We start from the raw sequence: 23,755 nt of genomic DNA on the forward strand, positions 1-23,755 counted from the left end.
GACAGGAAAAGATCTGTTCACTAACAAAATGGTACTTATTATCTTCATGAAGGAGCGAGGATTAATTACAGTGTTGCTATGATCATGGGTAACATCCATCACAAGGCTTATTCATCACCAATCACTCTTGGAGCTCCTCCAAACTAGACTCATTTCTAGACTTGAGACTTAAATACTCACACACACACATTTGTCTTATGAAAACACAACAAAGTTAAAATGTCTCTAAAAGGTCTTTAGACTTTTTTTTTTTTTTAAAGTGCATTCAATGGCCTGCTGTGTAATATATATTTTACAGTCAATTTCAAATCAATACAAAAGCTGAATTTTATTGAGTTGAGATTAATGCAGCTTTCAGTTAAATGACAAACAGATACATGGCCCTCTTGTGGTTGCACAGGAAACAGGCACTTTGCTTCCTAAAAGAAACAAAAACATCTCTATGTTTCCTTTGCAAACATAAACCCCTTTATAATTTTGCACACTTGGAAGATCTGCAATTTCCCATCCAGTTAATTCCCACAAAATCCCATAAATGGAATATAAAACTGTCCTCAAGAATACTGATGTCCAGATGTATTCATTAAATTAATAATTCCTTAAGGGAAACTTTTGGTTCAGTTGAAAAAAAAAAATCAGAAACAGCTAAACACTAAGTTGTGACATCAAAGTTGGAAACATTACAAAACAGCATCAGTATTCATCATCGATATAAAAGAAAATGTGTTGTTATTGTAAATTAAAGATGCAAATGTATGAGAATAAAACACAAAGAGACTCTTTATACTGTTACTCTCTAATGGTCTTTTTGGGGTCCTGGAGACCCTGACTCTCTTTAACAGCTCAAAAAACATACTTAACATTGTTTTATCACCTTTTTACTTCATGATTTTTAGTTTTGAACCAATGACATGTCTCAGAAGTCCAAAAAACATTACTTCTGTTTACTTCACAGCAGAGAGACACCAGCAATGAAAAATGGTTTAATACAATGTATGTTTATACTGAATGTGTATACTGTTTATACTGATGTTTAAACTGCTCTATATCTTCATACACGATCTGCGCTGACAGTACGTTTTACGCACTACCTGTTCCTAATCCCAAATAAGTTTATTTGGATTTCTATTATTGACATTGTATACTGTTTGTTCATTAGAGCTCTAACAGAGAGTTAAAGCTGTCTGGGGTCTAACTGACATACAGCGTCTGTGTAGGATAACTGTACATTTCTTGGTCTGTGAATGACTTTTTGGCAAACAAAAGGAAATGAATGTACAGTGGGGTCCAAAACTCTGAGACCATTAGTCAAGACACTTCTATTTTGCATTTGTTTTGAATGTAATACTCATTTTTTCATCACAATTGATAATATCAGCTTAACAAAACAGCACTCACACCCTATTTCTCCATCATCATGGCCATTTTGATCTTATAATAATAAACTAAATGACACCATAACTGGCCACCAACACATATCTGACTTCACCAAACCACACCGAGTATAATCCAAACCTCTGGAACAATACTAAAAACAACAAAATATGGGCAGCTGGATCCAATTTTTTCAACACAGTCACACGTCAGTTTGGGCTTGTTCACAGTTGTATTGTTTCACCAGGCCGATGCTATGTTTACACAGTGTCTTTTACTGTTGCATAGGCATTCAATTACACAGCCAGTTCCAGGCGCATGTGTATATGTGTGTGACACAGGCCGATTACTGGTACACACTCTTAGAAACTGTCACGGCCACAGACGAGCCTAATCCATACCTGCTGTGCTGAGGATAATCTGCTTTTCGGATTAACTGGGAGCGGCTAAACACCTGGCCCAGCGAGCAGAGTGGAAGAAGCCAATATGTCAGTGACTCCAAGAGAGAAAGCAAATCTGACAGGAGTCTCTATTTTATAGAAAACATTTTATCTTTATTGTTTATTAGTAATTTAAACAGCTGCACGGTGTAGTAACACTGTTAAAATGATGAATGACACAGTCATCAGTAAAAAAAAAAAAAAAAGTATATGTCCATATATTGAAACATTTGAGACACATGATTTACATGCTACAATGCAACTGTTAATATCTTCAGTGTTATTTACAGGACAGAACACTGTATGGGATGATTGGCCGTTTGTCCAGGTGGCAGGTGGAGGACGTTGACAAAAACTGTATGCCGACACAAAATAAAAAGCATGCATGTAAAAAATAAAACTGAACATACTGATCGCAAAAGGCATGACACCGTCACAAGAGCCTGCTTCACCAGTGTTTATCGCTTGTGTAGACCTCGAAAAGAAAAGAAGCTAGGACATGATCTATTTATCTGATTCTGACCTCCTAAGAGAGCTGATCGGTCACACTGGCCGACAACAAACGGAAACCTACAGATTGTAATCAGCTGCAGATGTGAAGGTCCACTCAAGGGACAAGAGGGGTCAAGCACAACAAGTCCGTGGAGGAATGTCCGAGAATACCAAAGAAAACACTGGAATTAGTCAGTCAGAAAGTTTCAGGTGGAGGAGCAGGATCGTGGCCAAACAAGTAGTCGCAGGGCAGGACGGTTTTTTTGGGCGGGGGGTTGTTTTTTTACGAGTTGCTGGTAACCTTAAAGTTTCTCAACAGGAGACGCAGCTTGAGCTTGTCTTTCCAATGAGCACATGTTTTTATCAGCTTACTTTTTCCTGTTCTTTCAGTTGCATTACATATGACATCTGAAAGCAGACCATTTGATCAAATCCCTGGGCCGCCTGCCCCGGAGCATTTTTCCACTGAAACGTGTTTTCACTTATTTCTGGATCCCAGAGCTGGACCGGGTTTATGCTCTCTGCCTTTCTCCATCACCACTTTTTTCACTCTCTTGTGTCTGCCACGCCATACATTTACAAACAAACACCACAGTTTCTGATCGGTGGAGCCCTTAAAAAGGCAGAAAAATCCCCTGCCAGGAGAAAACTAGCTGGAATCACCTTCTACTCATAGTTCAGACAGTGAAAGGCTGCTTTTACAGAGTTGAACCGTACAAGACATACACTACAACTGTATTTGGCCACCTTAATGTATAGTAGTACTCTAATATACAGAGTAAATTGTAAAATGAGTCATCATAGACCGCTACTTTTCAAAAATATTTTAAATCAATATAGCACCATCGACTAAAGAAAAGCAGCTCTCTCAGTGTCTCCATCTTAAAGAAATGACTCACTTTGAGCTTTGGAGAGACAAAAAAAAGTAGAGACAGCTGTTAAAATAATATCTTAACTAGCAAACATGCTAATAAAAATATATAGCTATATACATATTTACAGTTTGATGCTCTTCCATTTAAGAATGGACAAGTAGGATATGATGAAACAAAAGTATTATGCACCACTAAGTAAAAGTACTACACAGGATTGTTATGTGTCCAATAACATTTCAAGTAACAGGATGTGGTCCAGTTTTCCCCCAAAGGGAGACGTCCAGTGAGTGAGCAGCAAACACGTCCCCTGATGTCACAGCCAGCTCACCCGATCAAGAGAAGGCACCGAGGAAGAAGGAAGAACAGTCGACACCACTGCCCCACACAGGCAGGGACGGACGCAGACGCAGGAAACTGTGTGGGTTGAGATTATAACAGTAGTGTGCTGAATGACAGTCCATCTTTAACAGTGCAGTCCACGCTTTTGTAATACAGAGGCATATTGCTGTGTAGCAGAAAAAGTGTGTCAGTATGCAAGTTTCAACTTTTGAAAAATATATATTACACATATATAATATCAAACTACACAGTCAGCTATTATACGTTTTTGATTTATTCAGGGGTTTTTTTTGCCAATTTAAGCTCTAATTTGAAAGTAGACATTAAATGTTATATAGGCATTAATTAAAAAAGGTAACAGACCCTTGTTAACACATTTTACTTAATTGATTCTATGTGTGAAGTAAAACCTTTCCAATTATGAATATCTGCCATGATTTTCTTTTTCAGAGGTCCATAGCTTGTGCTAACTTTGATAAATCTTTGGGTACATATTGTAGTGCTGGGTGTAAGTTACTCTTGTGTTATTTTGCAGTGCTTTTATTGAAGGAGGTGTCCACCATAGTGGCTAACTGGCTGAGAAGTAGTTCCGGGGGGGAAAAGGGGGTTCTGTTAAGTTAAGATGCAGCAAACGTTAATGGCTAGTTAGTTAATGAGAGAAGTTCAGAGCGTTAGCCACCCTGTTTCTTGTTTTACCAGGGACACCTCAACCTCGGGTTAGCTGTTGCTGCGGCAAGGAAATAAATCTGTTGAGCTAGCAAACGGCAACGTCACCTCCTCGTCGTTCTTCCTCCATCTGCCTAGCCACCCCACAATGCTGCGATATGTATCCCTTAGTGTTTTTAACAAAGATCTTGACGGGGATTGTAACTGAAATTCAGAACCAACTACTACAGTCTTCAAATGAAGAAGAAATACCTTGTTGTTCACAGGAGAGTTTCGTGTCTATGTCGACGAGCTCTCTCTGCGGGTATCCAGGACACTGCAGCGCACACACAAATATACAAACACATTAGATTTCATGCTTCTAGATGAATCAGTTACTGCATGTACAAACAAGTACCCACAACATTAAAGCACTAACACAGCTCTATCTGGCATGAAGGATCTTCATGGCACACAGAGCAGTGAGCTCCAGCCAGATACGACTTAAAAACAGTCACTGCCTTCACACACACACACACACACACACACACACACACACACATTTCTACTGCCAGACTGTTGGCAGACAAAGGAGCGTCTGTGTCTCGTAAAGGTTTCTGTCTCACTGTATCAGCTCCGTGCCTGGCTGGTGAAGATTTAGGAACGATCTGTTTCCACACTGGTTTGGCATGACTTTAACTCCTCGTCTCCTCAAGCTCTTAACTGACAAACATATCATTTTTTTAGCTCCAATCTTGCCAGTCTCGTGTATCTCAAACTCATTTCCCTTTTTCCTCGTATCTTGGTTTGTTTGGCACATGCCTGGGTGGTTATCTTGTCATAGTCTGAAAAGGGGGAAACAAGAGAGGCACTCACGCTTGATGATGCCGCACAAAATCTGCAAACTGCCGGTCCTTAGCGTAGAGCTCAATGATGCGTATCCTGTCTTGGATTTCCTGCAGAAACACATATCAGTCAAGGGGGAACATGACATTACATCACATGCAGATAAACAGTACAACGATCACACTGAGGCTCAATGAAAATGTGACATTTCACTCAAAAAACGACAATAACTTTTTGAGTAGAGGGTGCAAAAGCCAGTTGGTGAGACAAGTGTGCAGTTTCCGATTTGAATCCTTTTCAGGTAATATTTGGATGTGGGAACAGTAATGCAACTGTATGAATGTCTGTGTGTGAGACAACTGATGAAATGTCAAACAGGCACTTAGGTTTTACTGGAAAAAGAAGCTTATACAAGTTTTAAAAGACACAGAAGGTAAAGGGTTTCTTAATGAGGCTAAAAATCCTGAATTATACCAATGAATAGTGGCACACATACACACCTCCTTGGTCAGTTCACTGTTCTCATAAATGTGTCGTATCTCCTCGCTGCTAAAGTCAGTAGAGGCTTCAGCGCTGGCACTGCTATAGACAGGAGCCTCAGGATAACGGCGGTAGTAGTGGCTGTAGCCTGTGGTGGCCTCACTCTCATACATGGGGTTGTACTTGGTTGCCCTCTCTAGAGATGGGAGACTCTCTGCTCGCCTGCAGAAAGAAAAAGATCACAATGTAGATGCAGGATGATAAACAAGTTGTCTAGCGGGCCAAAAAAGACAATTGAGCTGCAGTGAGCAAGACTTCAGCATTGATTAACCTCTGTTAACCTTGGATAATTCCTTTCATTTATGCATGAGTTGGACTCCAGACTGTCAGAAAGCCTATTGTGTTAGGTGTTTAAGGCTTTTTGGAAACAGATCAGCAGCATATCTGATCAGTTAATTGGCTGAGGTTAACACAGTTTTTCTCCGCAGGCTGCTCTGGGAGTCATGCCAGACAAGCACAAACATACACCATGATGGATGGAGGACAGATACTTTGTGCGAAGGGGCAAAGGAGGACAGGAGGAATGAGACACCCAGGCAGAAGGAGAGGGGGTGGCCACACTTCAGAGAGTTAAGAGGAATAAAGGATGGTGCAGTGGATAATTTTTGGCTGACTAAAGAGGATACAGTCATGGGATGTCTCAACTCACTCAGTCCGCTTAAGAAAGTAACCAGACTCCTTTAATCCAAAGCCGATCACGTGGAGGAGAGAAAGTCTTCAAACTCACTAAATGTAAGCATCTCTGTTAACTATCAAACTGAAAAGTGCAGTTTGTTCATAAGCAGGAACAGAGTTAACAGCTTTTGCAGGCTGGTAGAAACCTTACAGGTTTATTCATCGTATACTGTTCATCTTACTTAGCAGCTTTATGTAGGTTATATGCATATATGATGTATTAACCCTATAAGTTGATTTTTTTCCCTTAAATGTTGTCAGTATCACATTCCTGTCAATGACAGGGTTACATATTCGTCACTTCATTGCAGCTGTATGCAAACCCAAAGGCCAAAGCCAAAACCAAGAGTTTTTAGGATGCAACTTGACATGTTTGACAATTTAATATGTATCCCACTTGAAATTCTGCCTGATGTATTTGGTGTCTATGAAAATATTTAGGATCTCCACTTGAATTTAAAATACGGAAGTTCTGTAACTTGGAAAAGTTGGTAAAGATCTCCAGATTATTAGAGGTCAAAGAAGGAAGTTTGTGTCAGCACAATTTCTTCGTTGAGAACATATTTGTTCTCCTTATTATTCACCACTGTGTCACTCACTGATAAACATATAAAACCTAAGTACTATGGAGAGACACAGCGATAATGAAGAATATAGTATATGGCATATAAACATGCCAAAAAACTCTTATGAGTATGGCAGACATGAAAAGTCGCAAATATGCCCTCCATCCCTCACATTATAATGTACTCATATGCTTCTCCAATCAGAATCCCTCACCGAATGGGGTCCTCTGACTCATCCTTGTCATACTGATCACGTAACGTCCGGGCGAGGAAGAAGATCACACCAGAAGCTACCAATAGGAATCCAGCCACAGAGGCAATCGCTATACCGACCACCAGCGGCTCGGACACGTACTCCTCACAGTGCTCTCCTCTGTACCACCAGTTCTCCCCAACACGACACCTGTGACGACAATGGAAATTTGTCATGAAATCATTCCCACTCAGGTGCAATGACAAAAAAGTGAACAACACTGACTGATGTATGTTCCCTGTTTTAAATTCATTAAGCATTCAGGGAACAGCAGGAGAACAAAATGTTTCGGAAAATATTATTCACTGTTCTGTTTGTTTGTTTTTTCTGAAATCATTTAAGAATGTAAAAAAAGCACGACTGCATCCGCAACTTTGTCTGTATTTTGACATAAATAATAACAGGTCTGCAATTATAAAGCTCTGTATGTGTCATTAAATCATTAATGCCTCATTTTGGAATTTAACTTTTGAAATGTTTGTATCCTGTCTCCATGGAGCACTGCAACACTTCTGGTTGGAAGACGTGAAGTAAACAACTATCCAAGAGCATCTGGAGCTGCCTGCATGTTTTATGATGTGGTAGTGGTGTAAAACAAAGGTCACACTGGCACACAATCTCCTATGTGTCTGTTCATAATCATTCTGGTTAAAGCACACCACATATAACATTCTCAGAAGAACCACCAGACATGTCCCTGATTTGGAGTATTGTCATCTTACTCGCATATATTCATGCTTAAGCACAAAACAACACAAGTGCAAATGTCTGTTAAGACATAGAAATATATGCACAGACACCAGGAACACCAATGCATGCATTAAAATTGTTTACAAGTAATCCTTAAACATTTTTTAGATAATTACCAGAAAGTGTGGAAAAAGAAAAGATCCAGAGCGTTCCAATAGCTGGTTTAAAAACAATATTTCACTGAACAAAAATGTGATAATATGCATCCTGGGGTTAGAAAATGGATCATAATACTAATCAAATCTTTGCAATTATGCCTCCCCAAATGGTACTCATTGTTTTGATGCATATACAGTAAATTAAATGCCAGAGGGGGCAATTAAATTAACATAGTAAACTGCCAAATGTTTGAGTGCAGACTCAAACTGTTAACATGCCAAATTTATTTAAAAAAAATCTTAATCTAAGCCAAAAAATAAATGTTTGAAGATGGTTAATTAGTGTTAGCAGCCAACTAATTAGTTTGTTTTTTTTAAAATTTTATTTAGTTTAGTTGGTTATGATTATATTTCATCAGGCCAGAGCACAACGGGAACGACTCTTACCTCCAAAGTAAGAGGTTGACATGTTTGGACTGCTTTGTGTCTTTTCTCTACATGATCAAAACGCAGCCAAACAGACCAAATTCAAAACTAGCAGGAAGGATTCTGCCTGCTGCATGAAGCGGATTTGGAAAAGCAGTTCTCAGTGCTCTGATACGCAGCATTAGCCTCACAAACCTGCAAACTCACTCTTGACCGCACAGGCAGATCATTTCCCCCTAATCCCCACCCACCTGCAGATGGCTCCCTGGCCTGGGATGATGTCACACTTGCCGTCATTGAGGCAAAAGTCAGTCTGCAGCTCACAGATACTCTGACAGGGCAAGCCGTCCACGCTGAAGTAGCCAGCGTTACAGACACACTCTGCCTCCCCCGACCACTTGTTCACTTTACACTCTGCGTACTCGTTGCACGCCTGGAACTTACAGGGGTCTGCCTGGTCTCCTGGAAATTAAAGAACCATAAGAGTGTTATTATGTGTATGTGTGTAGTGGTATTAGCAGAAAAAGTGGGTTGATTACAGGTTTTTAGATTAGTCAATTAATCGATTAGTCAATCGAGAGAAAATTAATTGGCGACTATTTTGATAATCGAACAATTTGTCATTTTTTTAGCAAATATGCTAAAAGTTTGTTGGTTTTAGCTTCTCAAATGTTAAAGTTTAATGCTTTTCTTTGTCATACATGATAGTAAACTGAATATTTTGGGGTTTTGGATTGTTGTTTGGACAAAATAAGTCATTTAAAAGACATAAACATTGACTCTTGTGAAATAATAATGGGCATTTTCACAAGTTTCTAATATTTTATAGACAAAACAATTAATCGAATAAGTGAGAAAATAATCAGTCAATTAATCAGTAATGAAAATAATTGTTAGTTGGAGCCCTACAGGATTTTATATGCTTGTGGTGATTAAGCATTTAAAAGTGATGAGTGAATTCCTTCACCTCTGTTTTATCAAAATGTCTAGAATTATCAATATGCATAAAAATGTTATTCCAAAATGATAAATATCATTTCAAAAAAACAGGAAATACAGACCTAAAGGAATAGTTTGACATCTTGGGAAACATGCTTATTCTCTTTTTTGCTAAAAGTTAGATAAGATGAATACCACTCTCGTCTTTGTAAGGAAACAGCCGGCAGCCAGTTAGCTTAGCTTAGCACAAAGACTAGAAACAGGTGGAAACAGCTAGCCTAGCTCTGTATAAAAGGTAACAATTTCACCTACTAGCACCTCTACAGCCCAGCGGATTAAACAAACAATATAATAGTTGATGTGTTGAGATACCATGTTAGTTGATGAGCTTTATTAGTGTTGGTAGGCAGATTTTGTTACCTACAGACAGTGACAGGCTAGCTGTTTCCCTCTGTTATAGTCTGTAATAGTTCAGATATTTAAAAAAACCCTACTAATTTTTTTTTGTTGAAACTGAAACACAGACACATATAAATACCATTCTTCCTCACTTTCTAACGGAGCATCTGCGTTTCTGCGTGCTGGGATCCAGCATTGAGCGCTGGCTGTGACTTAAACAGATTATGACTGTAAACACAAGCATAATTCACTGATATCATGACAGGCCCATTACGAGCTGACTGATGATCTCACACAGTAGCCCTGACCACATGAGGAAATTAATAAATGTGGTTAGGAAATGTCATGCTGGGTCCATAATTGAGCCATATATAAAAAAATGAAAGCAATATAATACATACACTGTGTAACACCAGAGCAGCACACTGTAATCACTCCATCAGTGTGGTTAATGATTTGTCAACATGGCTGCATCGCATCTTCAGACCAAGACATGTCACAACAGGGATTCAATACTTGCTTTGCCAGATCCTTTCAAAGTCAAACCCATTTTTCCAGAGTGATTTACTGCAGTTATTTTACCAATGTTCTGATATTACACCCATTAAGAAACATCTGGTATAAGTCATGATTACACTACAGATGCAACACTTTACTTTAGTGAGCGTCTACCTGACTCAACATCCAGCGAGTACTTGTCGATGGCCAAGTTCATGGTCTGGTAGGCTGTGTTACAGAAGTCTTCCAGGATCAGATAGACAGTTGTAGTGACACCACGAGGCACAGGCTTGCCAAATTTCATCCGGCTGTTGACCACAATGCTCCCATTCCTGAAGTTCAGGATCTCCAGGTTCTGAAAGTTGCTCAGGTTGGACTGTAGGTAGGGCACAAGCTGGGAAAAGATTGATGAATGTACAATGTGATGTTAAAAACCAGAGGCGTTGACACAACAGCGGGAATAATGACAACCACAAGTAAAATATGAGATGCCTACCAGTTCTAGGAAGCGTTGCTCCAAAGCTTTGTACTCTGGGGAACTCTTGTTAAAGAGATCATCTGAGAACATCATGTTGGTCACCCTCAGGCTGAAGAACACCATCAGTGCTCGACCAGGATTTACAGGCATGGCAATACTGGCCTGGTCTGTGCCATGTGCCACACCAATCGGGAAACCGGTGCTGCCCTCCTCTGTGTGGTTGACCAAACCGAAACCATAATTCACCACTTCAAAGCCCTGGTCTTCAAGGGAGGCATCATCCAAACCTTCATTAGGGGTCTGTATCTGTAGGATAAAAATAGTGGATGAGTTTTGAAATTAGACTTTTTTACCTCAGAGTGAGCTACAACAATGTTTAGTTTGACTTATAGATCTGTTTTAAATTACTATAAAGTTACAGTTGAACTCAAATTAAAAGAAGTTGGTATGTACAAGTAACAACAGCTATAGATGTATGACATGCTCCGGTACATAGAGAAGGTTGACAGCGCATTTCCTAGCAACGCCAGCCCTTAAATGTCAGTTTTATCCTCTTTTGAAAAGTGAAACATCATACACAATAGCAGTGTCAATTTAGTTCATATTTCATTACACAAAAGTGAGGACAAGTCAAATTTCAGTTAGACTTTAAACATTAAAAAGGAAAAGCAACATGTGATTCTTCTACTTTAAAACCTAAAATTGTGTATTCAGTGATATTTTTTTATGACATAAACATTAAATCCTGTTTCATTCTTTTGCTTTACCTCCACCAGTGAAGGAATGATGATGTCAGGTTGCCCATCAGAGGCAGGGTAAACATCAGATATATAGGTGAAAGGTGACTCCATCCCTGGAGACAGGGCAGTTGGTTGGACAGGACTCAGAGAATCTGTAACTGATGGTTCAGGTTCATCCTTGCTGACCATTAAGATCTCATCCTCTGTAAGATCCTCAGTCGAGATCTCTGGAGCTTCCGGACCCTCTTCCACTACAGCTGGAGCTTCAGATGCAGTCTCCTCCTTCACCTCTTGTCCCTCACTCTCTGTCGGTGCCTTCATGCCACCCTCTTCAGACACAGGTTCCTCAGGATCGGACAAAACCACATTGATGGCTGCGTCTTCCTCAGGCTGTTCCGGGTTAACCTCCTCATCTGCAGGTAGAACATCTGTGAGGTTTGAGTCTTCTGCTGACTCCGCTGAGTCTTCGCTAACAGGAGGCAGAGCAGTTTCTGCTGCCTCTTGCTCTGATGCTTCACTTGCTACATCTACAGCATCAGGGGCTGGGAGTAGCACAGGCAGGTCTTCTTCTTCTGCAGTCTCAGTTGAAATTGTGGAGATCTCAAGTTCCTCTGGAATCTCTGCCTCACTAACAACAACCTCATCAGGGTGCTCCTCTTCCGGAGCTGCCACGTCTTCAGCAGCAGGCTCCTCTCCCACTGCTGCAACCTCGACGTCCGCTGTTTCCTCTTCTGACATGTCCCCTGCATCTATGATGACATCCTCTGTTATCAACACATCTTCTGAAGCAGTCTCCTCAAGAGCAGTTTCTTCCTCTGCTGCTGTGGATGCAGACGACGGAAGTATGTCATCCAGGTCACCTGTGCCTGAACCAGAGGCCTCTGGTTCCACCGGTGGTTCAGGCAGTGTGACGCCCTCTGGCAGCTCAGCTGGGGGGAGCTCAGCTGGGAGCTCCTCTGGTGGGGGGTCCTCTACAGCAGGAGTCTGCACAATGTCCTTCAGCAACAGACCCTCCTCCTCGATGCCTGAAAAAACAAAGACAAAGGAAAGTCAGTGTGCCAGCTGGTCCCCCTTCTTAGAAATTGGCTACCTCTTTCCAGTGCTATATCTATCTAACAAACCAGACAAACTCATTTTTGAAATTTGAGCTCAACAAACTGAGAACTGAGAGATACAGAAAATCACCCATTCCTTTCCTAAGAAGTAATTTAAGTGGCCACTTAAAGCAGTAGGAAGTTTTTATATAGTATGCTGTGTGTGTGTGCGTTCAGGATAAACACTCACTGCCAGCTTCAGGTGCATCAGTGGTCAAGACAGGAGCAGCAGGTATAACAGCACTCTCCTCCAGAACAATGATATCACTTTCTGTTGTCGTCTCTATGTTGCTTTCAGATAGCTCAGGCAGGAATTCATCTTTGTCCTCTGTGTCCTCCTCCAGGATCAAGACCTCTGGTGGCTCATCAGCAACATTCACCTGCATCACAAACAAGCTTCATTATCTAAAACTTTCGGCACAAGACCACTTTGGTACAACTTCTCCTTCAATATGGAGCCTAGAGTGTGCTTGTGTGTAATTTCCTTATAGTTCTTTATGTATACAGTATATCTTGTTCTTATAGGCAGACACATACGAAAACGGAATAACAAAAAGTATCAAAAAGCCTTTTGCAATTCCATTTCCATTCGGTTTTAAATTTCAATGATTAATTCATCATTAAAAGACTAACTTAATAACAGGCTAAAAAGCTGTTTCGATGACCACTTTGGTTGAAGGTTTCAAGCATCACTGCTGAATATGTTTTAAAGTGCGCTCTCTTACACCTGTAACCACACCCAGCAGTGATGTCACGGTGTACTGACACAACACAGAGTATATTTCTACATCACTGCAGCAAAATGAGAAGTTAAAAGAGGTCAGCAAAAACAAGATTTTCAGAGGGTGTTGCTCTTTAAAGACAGAATAAGGACATGGAATTATTTATTAGTATTTTTTAACTTAGAGTTCATTAATAAATCATTTAAATACAAAATTAATTCTTTCATTTATAATATATCTTTTTTTATATATAGCAATGTATTAATTTTATGTTTTACAATTGTCTCCGGGGCACACTTCTGGCCTTACACTTCTGATACCAACTCAAAAACCAGCAGCTGAATCTAAAATGTTCCAAATCCAAACCAGAGCAGTAAAGTGCTTCGGTGGCACAGTAGCTCTTTGCTCTCGCCTGTAAATCAATTCCTGATGAGGACTTTGCCAAACTCTCCCAATTCACATAATGAGTCAAATTAATCACTTAGGGTGCTGAGCTATAAAGTGAACGAGCAGACACATTTAGTGCAACCCAGACTCTGATTACCATCAAAGGGTGCACTCAACCACAAGACAGCACAAATAAAGACAGACTTTAGATGGTATTACTTGTCTGAATGAACTCATATGTGCCGTCTCTCCTTACAGTGCACCACACCACCTGCTGTGGCGTGGTGCACTGTAACCCTTGCCCCAGAATAGCAGTGGATTATTAGAGCAAGAGCCAAACTAATCTTCAAAGCTGCAGTTCATCCTTGCTGGTGAGCTCATCCCCTACCTGCACTGGTGTGGTCTGGATAACATCACAAGCCAGTTACAGGTTATCTCAACATCCGTAAAACTCCAAGCGTCAGCTTCCATAAACAATAGTGACATATCAACTTTGTGGGGCAGCTGGAAGCAGCTGAATAGCCTGGAGAGAGATAGTTGTGGAGGTAACTTGTTACTCACCATGGCTCCGTCTGCAGCATCAACAGACACGGGGATCTCAGACACTGTGGAACCAGTGGTAAAAACAAATATTAATACAAACTGACACACAAAAGGTAAATGTGCCAAATAGTTTAAATAATCCTGCCTGCCAGAGTCTACAGAATACTTTTACCTTCCCGGCACTGACAGCCTTCATTCTGACAGCACTACTTTTAGGGGTAAATAGCTACAAATCAGTGCTAAAATCTGGAGAGAACATCAGACGCCGTGGGCCAAGGCTATTACTGCATCACCCCCAAAGCTGAATAACAAAGCCAAGCTGCGCCTTTAAGTTCCCAGCCACACATGTCAGCCATATGAAAGTGTTTAACCATCATTTCACACGTCTCGGCCCATAACTGATGTGAGCATCAGGTGGCATCCATCTCAAGAGGAGCTTGCTAACACAGTAAACTAATGACACGCTTTCTATCAAAAACATGGTCAGGGAGAAATCTCATTGGAGGAGGAGATATAGGCACATCCTTCAATTTCTGGAGAAGGCTTCGGGCCAAACACAGGAAGCAGCTAACCTACTTACTGACAGGAGCAGTGGTTTAGATCTCCCTACAGTGTGTGTGTGCATCTGAGAGTGTGTGTGTGTGTGGCTGTGAATTAAGAGTTAACTGTAAGACCTGCTGGCTGAAAGCCAAAATAAAGGACTTAAGTAAGGCAAAAAAAACCTGGACTCTCTGGATTTCAAGTCTTTTTTGCTGAGGTCTATTTCGCAGACCATTTAATGACAAGGATTTAACCGCAGCACAGAGTAAACACACCGTTCCTATAACTGATGACTCTGTTATTTGTTCATTAAAAATGGCCCACTTTTGAGCTGAAATTTCTGCTAAATATGTCTCTGTCCTCTTTGACAGAAAGAGCCGACAAATAAGAAACAGATGAGACTATTAAAACCCTGGAATGTTTTCTCAAGTGGTGTAGCGTGTGTTAAGTGCTGGGTCTACAGTGTCTCTATTTGATATGACATTTGGAGGTTTGCCAATTAGATACATAGCAATAATGGTAGCATGTGTGTTCTGTTATAGTGCACAGGCCATCGTCATACCGCTCTCCTCCAGCTCGTCGTTATGCAGGGCTTCAGTGACAAAGTCTTTAAACTCGCTGAGTGTGTAGACCACTGTAGGTAGTTCCTTGACCTCACGGTACGAGTTCTCCACCCGGTTAGACTGCAAGGTCAAGTAGTCTAGTTGATCATTGCTCACCCCCGCACCATCCACCACCACTGTGACCGCATAGTCCACCACAACGCCATCCAGCCTGGAGATACACATATGTCATCCAGTCAACACACAGAATAGCCTCAGGACTGGGCAATAATTTTAATATGATCATGTATTGACTTTTGTTAGACTTGTATTGTGATAAAAAGTATATTGTGTTATTGTTCAGTTTATGATGCCAAGTGAATTGAAACTAAAAACAACAAATGTTTTTTAGGGGTTTTGTTTCACATATGTGAACAGTTTGAAAAAGAGAGACAGTTAAATGTGATAAACAATAAAAACAATGAATTGGTTATTTTTTATGTAATTTTGCATGTTTGCCCTATAGGGATACATATAGTTATCAGAAAATATTTGTATTTCCATAAGGCCATAATTGTGCAAACAGTTTAAGTACACCAAAGAATATATTTACATCTCCCCACATCTGGCCATAAACTAAGTGAGATTGTTTTGTCTACTGAAACTACAGTTTCCAAGGTCAAGAATGAACTTTTAATCTAAATTTTATTCATATACTGGTATTGATTCCAGATGGATCTTTTTCAATCCACGTCCTCTGCTTGAGCAGCAACACCAGAGCAACAAAATTACTGAAATGCCTTGCCAAAGGACACCATGATAGAAGTTGTTAAGCAACAAGAGATATTTCTTGTTATTTTTTCTAATGCAAACTTGCTGAGGCATTTTCCCAGTCTGTACCTGAGCACCATTTGACATTCAGTTTCTACACACATTTACAATTAGTAGAAATAAAAAGGTCTCCTGGATGAGAGAGCAGTTCTCTAAGAGGATGGAAATCGCTCAAGCATTAGCTTGATTTAATGTCAAACCTGTTAAAAGAGTTGTAGAGCGTTCACAGATGACTGATGACTCGAGTGATTTACACCAGCTTGGAATGCACAGCACCACTGTATAGGCCAAATGCGCCCGAGTCAGCAGAATGATCAATATCATCATAATAAACATGGAAACCTCACAAGACATTCCAGGTCATGGAAAAAAGCTATCTATCAGCCTTCATTTGACTACTGGGAGCCCCCCACTCTGACCTAGTTTGCTGAATTTCTGGCAGACAGCTGAGCACGTGCCGGTCCTCAGTTAGACCCATTTAAAAGAAGATCCAATTTTTCCCTCTTTAGTTTCACACTCCGGCAGATGAAATCTTCTCCTGATGTGCCCCGAAATCCCCAAAATCTGCACAACATCACTGTGGGAAGGTGCAAATATTTTTCTGTGTGCTTAATGTATATATGTTTGCAGAATTATGGCCATAAGATATACAAAGTAGAGTTAACGATTAAATTTAAGAAAATCTGGACGTCTAAAATCTCTTTACTTTTAGTTTGCAACAGAGGAATTTTACTAAATGCATTTACAATTTTGAGATTGTTGTACTTTAATTACAGTTTTTACTTCCCATTTAGAGGGAAATATTGTGCTTTTTACTTGTAATAGAGTATTTTTACACTGTGGTATTGCTCCATACTTAAGTTAAGGGTCTAGATACTTTTTCCACCACCGTAAATAGAGTAGCAAGAGAAAATGGCACAGCAATACCTACTTCTCCGCCTACGTTTCCCTGTCTTTTCTAATTCATCTCCTCTGCTCTTTCTCACCTTCGCTCCTCCCATACACATAATATCTGTCCACCCTTCTCTCCATCCCTCAACCAGAGGCTGATTGGTGAGGTCATAAAGCCCCGATAATCGTCTCTATATAAGAGCACCTGCTCACTTGGTTGGACCCATCCTGATCCCACTTAACAGGTGAGTGACCGCACTAAGACCATTAACACAGGCAACTAGTGGCACACCTTAACACGTGCCTACGCTCACAGGTAAACACACAGTGTATGATGAAGGTGACCACTCACACTCACCCAGCTCTGGCTAAGGAATGGTTGATAGGGATCTTTGGGCTTAAATGCAAGACTGGATGGGGAGCACAACAGCTATGCTTTCAAGAACTAGTCAAGGTCAAACTACAACAGCCTGTATAGATGACTCACCCTTGGGCATCCTTCTGGGGCCTGCAGGAAACAAGGAGAAGCAGTTAATGTTACAAGTTCAGGTAGGTTTAATGTGTGGACAGTTCATTTGTCCAGATAAATAACAATAACACTGACCTGAAGTCCAGCACAGACACACTCTTAAATCCAGGAAGCCCCACCAGCGCATCCTCTATCTGCAGAGATAAAGATGATCAGGTCTAATAAAACAAGCCGCAGCTCAAGTTTGTTTCATATTTTGAGAGGTTACAGTGAACTTGTTTGGAAAAATAAATCGGATTTATTATTCCAACGGGACAAATTTAGTTAAAAGCAGTTGAAAGGTTTCGGGTCTTTTGCGCAGTGGCCCAGATCTTTATCCTTGGGAGGCAGGCTACTGCATCATGGTCAACTCGCAAGAAATTATTTTTATGAGTCTACAAGGACTTCTGTGCACAAACAATACATACACTGTTCTGCAGACTCACTGACCCAGTTTATTTAATCCATCAGAGAAGGAGGATACAAAAAAGGTCTCCAGGGTCTATTGTCTCCTCTCTAATCCCTCCTTCTCTACACTCGTTGACTACCTCGGAGTTTTCAGTCCCTGTTCTCCCCTACACTTTCTCCACACAGGCTTTTAATCTCTTCAAGGCACATGAGCTTGTGTTCATGCAATGTTTGTGTTGGTCTATATCTCACAGTATGCAGAGATCTCCACAGAGAATACAAAACGGTTTAGCAATTAAGAGAAATATATTCCTTTGAAAACACATTAATCACAAGGACGTACAAAGACAAAAAATCAAGTGTGTGCAAACACACTCATGAAAATGCACCAAATTTTATTCATGATGATATTTACAAGGTATGTGCATGTATGCGTGCCCACTAAATTTGTGTGTCAAGCTGACTGCCAAATAAAAGAGTCCTTGGACAAATTTAATGAATTTTCCAAGTACCTGTAAAACTAGTGAAGTAGCTTCCAAAGGTGAGTATGTGTGCATTCATACACTAAAGTTGATCCATTCCCAAGAACATTGTAAAGCTGTATTTTCAGCACATTGTTATTTCACCAAAACCAAATGTGTACCATAAAATCTGTGTGTTTTCTGAACCCCTGCCGAACACTTTGTGTTTCACTATTGCTGCTTTTAAAGTGCATGTTATTAAAACTAACAATGCATCCTCACAGATCATAAACCGGGAGATACAGCGGTTCCAGGCAGCACTAAAATACAGTAGCACTAAAGGGAGTCATAAAGGAGAATGAGCCAGGTACAGAAAAAGAAGCGAACCTTTTCAGCAAGCTGTCTGCTAAGTGTTTGGTACTGGAGGCTGGCTGGATTGTCGAGGTCGTCACTGTACATCTGTCCAGTCAGGAGGATGCTCAGCTCCACCACCTGCTCTAGCACAGTGGGGGTGGGAGGCTGCATGGCGATGTCATTGTCCAGCTGTGACATGAGAGATATAGTAACATTGTTATTAAAAGTGAATGTAAAAAATATATAAATCCCAACCTGTAAACATTTAAGGTGTGTGTGTGTACACTCACTGGACTCTCCTCAATGACGACTGCTTCCTCCTCCTCTTCTTCTCCATCATCTTTGTCTTCTGGGTGTTTCAGTTCAGGTACAAAAAAGGGATTGTTTGTTTATTTCAAGTGGATGTGATCTTAAATCTCTAAATGCCATGATTCCTAATGGCTGTATGTATGGATTAGACCGTCCGGACCCTGACTGCTTTCTAAATCTCAGTCTGAACTGGCCTAAAGCCAAACTCACTCAAGTACAGAAAAATACTCTAACATACTGCATAAAAAGTTAGCAACCAAGAATACAGAAGATATATGTACATGAAACCACACGCTAGATAACAGCCTGATACAGAAAAAGCAATACTTGTGCATAGGTGCAAATATAGAAGGGTGTTTATATACATATATATATATATATACACATCACTGTCCTGCATCTGACAGTGACCTTCAGCAGTGTTGTCAGGAGTGACACTGACCTAGCTCAGGAGCCAACGCAGCTTCCGTTGTATCTGGTGTTGGAGTGCTGTGAAACAACAAAAGTGATGTCACTTTACCAAATTATTAAAAACTAAAAGAATAAACAGCACGCTGACTAGAGATAAGAGCTCGGTTTTAAAGAGTAAGGCTGGGTTGTTTTTTTTAATCTTTTTATTTTTTATCAGCAAATCCTCTGAAGTGACCAAAACCAACAATGGATTTATTCTGCTACGTGTCAGCCAGGATGCCCTTACAGCCCTGTGTCATTGTTTGTGTCACGCTGTATCAACACATAAAAGAGCCATATGGTTGCATTAAGGGACATACCCCGTAATTTAATTGAGTGTGAAGTTTATTTTCAAACAACTCCATTTTCAATTTTTAGAGAGCAGCTTTACGTTGGGCAGAAGTCAATGGGCATACTCAAAGACTCAAAGACTCAAAGACACGGTTCAGTGTTTACACTTCTGAGAGGAATAAACAACACTGGCAATAGTGATGAAGGAATATGCAACAGCACATTATGTACTTACGGACAACAATAGCACAAAAGCATAAGCTGTTTCAGGCTGTGGCTATGCAGACAAAACTTGTTAGCAGGATTAAAGCAAGCAAGAATTCATTTGTTAGTTTTGGCCTTTTCAAAGGATTTGTTGAAAATAATAAAAAGATAAAATAATGCCACTGAGGGAAAGCAAATACACAACAGAGCTTGGACAATAGCATCCAAGTCTAAGAAACACAAACAAAACAGGAAAAAAAGAAAAGCAATCAAATGAACATGAGACATCTGAAGTCATGTGTAAGGTAGGTAAGGGCAGGTAAGGTTGAAGAGTCCTGACAACCTTACCTGCACATATGTTGCCAGGACCCCGTGGGCTCACTACGGATGGTGGGAAGAATGACACATGACACAGACTTAATGATGAGATCAGAAATGTATGATTGAAATGATGTGAAAGAGAAGGATAGTTTATTTTACCTTTTCAAACCTGGCCGTGACAGTCTCTGGAAATGAAAAAGAAAATGTTAACCACAGTATCAGTCACCTGCAGAGTCAGTTATCAAAGTCTTTAGTCACTTTTTTCAAGTCACTGGTTATCCACTAACCTTTTTAACCAGAGCCTGATGCTCCTCTGATTGGCTGAAATAGGTGCCAATATCTTGTGCATTGACTTTTCCCTCCTGGCACTGGTTCATCCAGCTTTGGTACTCTTCTTGCTCTGGGAGGCGGTCCCAGAAGATCTTGAAAGCCTCCCATATGGTCTCCTGGCACACTGGTCAGATCAGGAAGAGATGTCATCCACTTAATGCAAACTTACAGAGCTCTATATAACATCTACATAAATGTTTTCCAAGTTACTTTTCATGAGGTCTGTTATCGTCAACAACTACACAGACTGTTGCACAAATTTAATCTTGGATCTCGGCTACAAAGACCCACTCTGCTGGCTCATTAGCAGGGGAATGTTACAATCTCTAATTCACTGAAACATAATAGACCTTTTACAAAACTAGGTATAAGTAGCCCAGAGAATCTCCAAAGAAACTGGGGCCCAAATCTACTGTTTACTTCATGACATAACTCCCTTTCCTGAGTCAACCCAGTGCACAGACATATGCTCCAATCTTCTTCACTAATCAGCACTGTCTGTGAGGCCTTAAACACCAGTGGTCACCTCCAAATTGTACCAAAAAAAAGCTTACATAACAAACCTCAACATCTTGGCACCAGATAGCATGTCTTTCTCTGAGTCTGGCTGCCCAGGAGGTCAATGACACCTTGATCTCTGTCCATTCTGTCACACACATTACAGATTTCTCTATCAAGAGGAGATCCAACCATCTATTCTGCACATTAGATCTGCAATTCCTGGCCATCTGCAGCCCTCCTTGTATCTTGTTTCTTGAGGCGTCAATTCACCTCAAATCACATGCATATACACACAGAATCTCTTACCCCTTTTGCTATTTTACTGTGCTGATAGTTTTGGTTTCATGTACCCAGGTCATCCCCTACTATGGAAGTGAAGGAAATTGTTTGTGGTTCAAAAAGTATTAGAAAATGAAATTTTGAAAACTTAATGCGGCTAATCCAGACATTGTTTCTTTGGAACTACTTTCTACCGAGGAAATAGTACCTATGAAAACTCTACACAGGATATTGTCTCTGGAAAGACACATTGCTGTTTTTAAAAGTATTTTTTCAATGCTTTGAGCAGCGCAAATGAGCTTCTATGGACCCTGTATACTTTGGTGTCACCAGAGGTTTAAGGGCATATACCTAGAGACCTTCATGGCCAGATATCATTGGGGTAAGTGAGAAAATGTTTTTGAAATTTGGGTTAACTGACTTTGTAAGGAAGCAAATGTATCTTATCTGTTGGCTTGAATGTAAATCTCATGAGGCCTAATTGCAAAAAGTATCGACACAGATGTCAACTGACATTCTTCTAATTGACCCATGTGGCTTCTTGCTACAATGGTTAACACCCTTCCCTATTGGACAGTTCATTCCCAGCACAGGTAGAAGTATTGTGAGGGGAATAGAAGGGACTGAGATTGGAAACCATGTTGGGAACAATCTCCAGTCAACAATCAACAGAAGGTTGTTTGTGTCCCAACCCCTTCTCCGATCCAATGACAACAGCATGGATTTTCATCTACAGTGATCTACTCTTATGTCTTACCTCTAAGATGAAAGTAGCTCAGATGGGTTGCAACCACCTGCTGAGCTGTGTCTTGAGCACACAGTTTGACTCCACTTGGGAAAAGGATGTTCCGTTTCCGTCGAGCCACATGGCCTTCATGAGATACCTTGACATCAGATACATGAACGATGCGTGGAAACACCACAGGCTCTTCACTATAAGGCAGACCTAGGTAACCCATTGAGGATCCTTCCACTGTTGCATCTGTGGTACCACAAAAAACACTTTAGGCTGACCATACTTCGTATAAGAACTGAGTAAGAAACGTAAAGGTTAACTATTGATACATACCTGCCCTTATGTCCAAAAATATGACCACAAAACTAAATACAACAGAATAGAAAACACATCTCCAAGATATGATGCACATGTTAAATCCGTGACTGTGTTTAAATCCTTAGACTTGGAAAAGGATCGAGTGGATATGTACTTCCTCTCAAGTCATGTGACAGCAACATAAACAGCGTCTTACAAGTTTGCATAGTTTAGAATTCTCCAGGTGCAGAAGAACGACAGAAACCCCGTACAGAAATCATTTGACGGTACAACCACATACTGTTTTCCTGCTTTCCTCCGTAGCTGAAGAGAGGTGTGTCCCATGGTGCTGAAAAGACAGCTCCTGGCTCAGGTAGATAGGCAGATGGCTCTTGGAGAGAGGCGGATTTTTTAATACTCTCTAATCCTGTTCACTCTAAGCCTTTTAGAGGAGCTCGCCAAGAAGTTACTGGAGCAACACTGGGAAGGGAGGGCGCTTAGTGCGGAGGAAACGTGGACAGAGAGAAGGCGACAAAGGCTACAGAATCAACAGCAAGGAGAAATGCATTAATACGTGCAGATATTAAGAGGAATATAATGAATTTTAACCTGAATTTTAGTTGGAATTTTTTGGGAGATGCCAGTTCAACAACTGCTTCACCTCAGACAAGTTTCTACGATCTGGAAAGCAGATACTTACAGACAATTATGGCAATTTCAAGAAATCCCACACAAAGACGCTACCATACACCCACCCACTCACACAAAAATATAGTTCTTAAGTGTCAGGTTGGTTGAGGAGCTGAGGAGCAACAACTGAAATCCTCTCAGTATGTATCTATTGACAGCAGTGAGAGTTATGGGCTTAGTCTGGGGTCGACCTTTAACCTCAAACTGTACCTTATCCTGTTTTATCCTGTTTTAAAAAAAGGAAGTCTGCCTCGTCTTACCTTTAAGCAGCTATATTACATATGTGAAAATGAAACAGTTAGGGTAACACTACCACAAAACTGAACATACAGTAAAAAACTAACCAGTGCTTACACAGCAGACATTTTTAAACCAAAGATAGAACATTTTACAGGCATTTTAAGGTACGGTCCATCTGCACCAAGATAACAATGCGTAAATAAAATACTTGTTTTAAAATGCGTCCTCCTCTTAAATGCTCAGGCAGAGGTACCACAGTAAATTTGATTGGCCTATAGCCTTCTTCATGGTGCAGGCGTCCAGCCAAATACCTGGACAGTCATGTCTATTTTGCAGCAGATGGCTGAACATTGTTTAACTCTGTAAGGTCCAACAAGTGCCTGATCCTGTAACGTGAGATCAGGTGAGCCAAGTAGGTCTACATGGCAGTGGCTCCACTCTGCCAGTTCACTT

General features: G+C 40.6%; 1 protein-coding gene across 1 annotated transcript; it reads right to left on the reverse strand.

Annotated features, from left to right (window-relative positions):
- Window positions 1-205: 205 nt before the first annotated feature.
- impg2a (interphotoreceptor matrix proteoglycan 2a) lies at window positions 206-22,770 on the reverse strand. The gene is made up of 22 exons (XM_067604600.1): window positions 22,409-22,770; window positions 22,097-22,321; window positions 20,517-20,683; window positions 20,389-20,414; window positions 20,257-20,289; window positions 19,406-19,452; window positions 18,945-19,003; window positions 18,688-18,843; window positions 17,528-17,586; window positions 17,411-17,431; window positions 15,222-15,433; window positions 14,138-14,181; window positions 12,658-12,847; window positions 11,401-12,398; window positions 10,652-10,939; window positions 10,330-10,549; window positions 8,571-8,781; window positions 7,007-7,195; window positions 5,512-5,713; window positions 5,042-5,121; window positions 4,439-4,502; window positions 206-3,686 (listed from the first exon to the last, which is right to left on the reverse strand). The coding sequence occupies exons 1-21, from the start codon at window positions 22,485-22,487 to the stop codon at window positions 4,466-4,468; spliced, it is 3,543 nt and encodes a 1,180-aa protein (XP_067460701.1). The 5' UTR covers window positions 22,488-22,770; the 3' UTR covers window positions 206-3,686; window positions 4,439-4,465.
- Between the last annotated feature and the right edge of the window lie 985 nt (window positions 22,771-23,755).

The sequence above is a fragment of the Thunnus thynnus genome, chromosome 11, assembly GCF_963924715.1.
Source record: "Thunnus thynnus chromosome 11, fThuThy2.1, whole genome shotgun sequence".
NCBI lineage: Eukaryota > Metazoa > Chordata > Actinopteri > Scombriformes > Scombridae > Thunnus > Thunnus thynnus.

Bases quoted from the DNA above. Each gene is read 5' to 3' on its own strand.
- impg2a (XM_067604600.1), bottom strand. From the start codon at position 22,487: ATGTGCATCATATCTTGGAGATGTGTTTTCTATTCTGTTGTATTTAGT. The intron at 20,415-20,516 runs GTTAGTGGATAA...TTTCATTTCCAG, and splicing joins ATCAGGCTCTGGTTAAAAAG to AGACTGTCACGGCCAGGTTT. The intron at 10,940-11,400 runs GTAAAGCAAAAG...TTTATCCTACAG, and splicing joins TCATTCCTTCACTGGTGGAG to ATACAGACCCCTAATGAAGG.